The sequence below is a fragment of the Coffea eugenioides genome, chromosome 4 (assembly GCF_003713205.1).
Source record: "Coffea eugenioides isolate CCC68of chromosome 4, Ceug_1.0, whole genome shotgun sequence".
NCBI classification, from domain to species: Eukaryota; Viridiplantae; Streptophyta; class Magnoliopsida; order Gentianales; family Rubiaceae; genus Coffea; species Coffea eugenioides.
Window position 1 is genome coordinate 6,838,614 of NC_040038.1, and position 4,278 is coordinate 6,842,891.

A 4,278-nucleotide genomic window follows, 5' to 3' on the forward strand; every position below is an offset into this window, starting at 1 on the left:
TAAGTACCTAAAGTATCATCATTCCAACCTCTCTAATTAGTTCCACAAATCAAAGAAAGCAAAAAAGGAATAAACATTTAAGGCATAATGAGAATTACAAGCAGTACCTCTCTATAGGATACATCCAACGATAATACACCGGCCCACCTAATTTCACTTCAGTTGCCAAATGAACAACTAAATGCACCATGACATCGAAGAAGGTTGGTGGGAAGCATTTCTCAAGATCGCAGAGTATGACGGCAATTTCACTTTCCAAACGAACCACATCTTGAGGACAAATAACTTTAGAACAAAGCTGCCTGAAGTATCTACTCAATCGAATCAAAGGATAGCGCACTGATTTTGGCAAAGTCTTTCTCAAAGCTATAGGCATCAATTGCTGCATTAGGATATGATTATCATGACTTTTAAGCCCTGAAATTCTTGGTGGTTTTACTCGAACGCATCTTGAGACATTAGCTGCATAACCATCTGGAACTTTCACTTTTTTTAGCACATTGCAAAACATAGTTTTCTGTTTTTTATCCATTGCAAAGGAAGATGGAGGTAAGTACACCTTTCCAGGTTCTGTCTCAATGGGATGCAGCTCTTTTCTTATTCCCATTTCTCTCAAATCACGGCGGGAATTATAATGGTCCTTTGCTTTATCCTCAATATCCAGCAATATCCCCCAAATATTTTCACAAACATTCTTCTCAATGTGCATGAAGTCAAGATTGTGTCTTAAGACATTATCTTTCCAATATGGCAATTCAAAGAAAATACTCCTCTTTTTCCAATTGAAAGGCAGCTTCGGATTACCTTTCACAAGTTTTCCAAATTAATTTGCAAGTCTCCCAATTCACTCACAATCATATCCCCGGTTTGCAAAGGTGGTCGCTTTCCATGTTCTTCGGTGCCATCAAAGAATTGGGCTTGCTTTCTAAATTTATGCTTACTATCTAAGAATCTCCGATGACCCATATAGCAATATTTGAAACTATGAGTCAACCGTCGTGCATGAGTGAACTTGTGACAAACAGGACAAGCATATTCACCTTTAGTGCTCCAGCCAGATAACATTGCATATCCAGGGAAATCACTAATGGTCCACAACAGAGCTACATGCAATTGAAAATTTTCTTTTTGGGATGCATCATAAGTTTGAATGCCAAAATCCCACAATTCGGTCAATTCTTTAACTAGAGGCTGTAGATAAACATCAATATTATTCCCAGGAGAGAATGGTCCGGGTATTAACAAGGACAACATGAAGTACGGTTGCTTCATACACATCCACGGAGGTAAGTTATATGGTATTAAAACTACAAGCCAAGTACTGTGTGTAGAACTCATGTTGTTGAATGGATTAAACCCGTCAGATGCCAACCCCAATCTAACATTTCGACAATCCTTAGCAAATTCTGGATGTAGATGGTCAAAAGTTTGCCAAGCTGGAGAATCAGCTGGATGTCTCATACAACCATCTTTTGTACGTTTTTCCTCATGCCATCTCATTTGAGATGCAATTTTAGAAGACATAAATAGTCTTTGTAATCTAGATTTTAAAGGAAAATGCCACAATACTTTTTGAGGGATTTTTCTTTTTTCACTAGTTGGATCATTTTCTGAAGCAACCCACCTAAGCTCGTTACATGTTTCGCATGAAGTTCTTTTTTCAGCACTACCCCAATAAAGAGAACAATCATTAGGACATGCATCGATCTTTTCATAACCCAGCCCCAATGTATTCATCAATTTCTCAGCCTCATAGTAAGAAGAAGGCAAATTAGTCATGGCCTCCGAAAATGCTTCTCTCAACAACTCAACAAGCATATTAAAAATCTTGTTACTCATCTTACCAAGGCATTTTAGGTGAAGCAAACGAATAATGAAAGACAACTTCGAGAAATTTTTGCAACCACTGTACAAATCCTGTTGAGAATCATCAATCAATTTGTAAAATTTTTCAGCCTCTGAAACAGGAAAGTCCCCTTCTCTATTCAATTCATTTGTTCCATGTGGTATCCCAAATACATCATGGACCAAGTCTTGCATGTCATTAGTCCCATTTGAAACCCCAATTGATGTATTTTCAGAATTAGATGTGGCTTCATAGTAGTTTGAAAGTTCTTCATGTGCTATCCAATTATTATAACCCTTGATAAAGCCTACCACTTTCAAATGATCATATGCTTCCATTTTAGTCACACAAACACCCATGCCGCAATCTTTGCAAGGACACAAAATCAGTCCGTCACAACTTGATCTAGAAAATGCAAAGTTTAGAAACATTTGAAGTCCTGCCTCATACTTTTCACTTGTTCTTGGAAAATCCATCCAACTTTTAATATAAATAAATGTCCTCCAACAAGCTTCCAAGAGCATGAAAACAACAACTACACATTAGTACTTAGAAAACTAGACAAATCCCATAAAATCATTAAGAATAAGAAGCGCCCTGATTTTTTAAACTCAGGCCATGGCTTACAAGTCCCTAATTTCAAGTTCAAGAATTTACAGTCTACTAAATAAAGCAGCCCAGCAAATAAAGGAAATCAACAAAATGCAAAATTTCTCAACAATTTGTAAAAACAGAATTTGCAAGCAAGCGAATAGAAATTTTATTTACCTAATAGTAGAACAAAGCCCTTCGTACCAACTCCTGCACTCGCGTCTTCGCAAAATTCCTAACTTCAATCTGAAATGTCAAAGGTTAAACAAACACATGAGCGTGAAGACTAAAGGTGAAATTCAAGAATCTTACTAAATTTCCATCAAAGTATACATACATCTCTGGTGTGTAGTGATTAATTTTATAAGTCCTCTTTTTAGAAAGGCATGCAACTTACGGCATAGGTAATTGGAAAAAATGATTGACAGAAAAAGCATAGGTTTATGACACGGTTAGACCAGCAGATATTTATGAAGAAAAAGCATTCACCACAGAGAGACAGTGAAATGTGAAAGAAAGAAGAGAATCTATCTAGCTTTTTATTTTATACTCATAATCTTTTTTTGGTCCCAGGATTCTTTTAAGTTGCTATGACTGTTCAGCTAATTGATCTAGAAGCAGGACTAAATTGAGAAAAAAAACAGAACCCGTAAGGGTGCTATGTCATCCTGAACTGCGAGGGATGGAAGTTAGAGTCAATCACACCTACATAATCAAATGGTACACCATTCGATCTCACCCATCTCAATAACGACAGAATATTTGTTTGTCTATTCAATAATCTTGCTCAACAACAATCTGAACCTATCTGTCACGGATGCATAACCAGCACATGACCAATGTGCAGTTCAACAAGAAGTCCATTAATTAAGTCCTTAAATATTAATTTTCATCAACCTATTTCTTAAACTTTTGCACTTGTCTTGCAAAAAGGTCATTCCAGTCACCCCATTGCTATTTTGATCTTCATCAAAGAGCTTCCAAGTCGATTTCTATTCATAGCCTAAACAGAGCTTCAATTACAACAAAGTTTCATAGATTATCATTAAAAGAGATTCACAGAAAAAAATGAAAAACAGGGGGGAATTGACATTTTATCGAACAAGTTATGGGCAACAGCTTCATTGTGTTTACCACTTCAATTTTGGAACAAGATATGCGCACCTGAAGTATCTTCCCGCTTTCCTAATGTAGAGCTCCGTTCTTCAGCTTTTACTCCCTGCCTACCTTTCTAGATGTCTTAGCCGAGGGATTTAAAGTTGAGGTTAGAAAAGATGAAGATGGTTGTTTGCGGAGAGGTTAGAAAAGATGAAGATGGTTGTTTGCGGAGATAGCTTCGATTGCTACCAACATTCTGGACTGGCTGAGATAGCCTGTATGCTGAGAGGTGAGAGAGATGAGAAGAAGAAAATTTTCACCAAGTCCTTTTGCCGGCAAAATGAAACTTCACAGTACTTCAGCAAGTGTTTTGGAGCCAAAATAAAATGATGTCGTTTTCTGTGTTTTTTCGATTTTTTTGTTGGTTCATCTCACAATTTCCAGAGTGTTATCATAGGTAGCCTAAAGGCACATTATTATTTGTATATCATGATAAATAAAAAAATTATAGTACATATTATTGAATTTATTAATAAGTGTCATGATATGTTTACTATAATGGCACAAACCAGCAAGTGTCCTTATAGGCATGTCAGGAAAGGTCATTTTTGTTGTAGTCAGTGTAGTTGCCCTGTTATGATAAGGCAGTAAAAAGAATTACAAATACACTTTTACGAATCTAATCTCAAGGCTTCAATCACTAATTGAATAACGCAAAACGCAGCAAATGTAAAAGAATGGTG

General features: G+C 36.5%; 1 protein-coding gene across 1 annotated transcript; it reads right to left on the reverse strand.

The window, feature by feature from the left end:
* Positions 1–807: 807 nt before the first annotated feature.
* LOC113768895 lies at positions 808–2,205 on the reverse strand. Its single transcript, XM_027313403.1, has one exon. It carries the CDS (start codon positions 2,203–2,205, stop codon positions 808–810), a length of 1,398 nt encoding a protein of 465 aa, XP_027169204.1.
* Between the last annotated feature and the right edge of the window lie 2,073 nt (positions 2,206–4,278).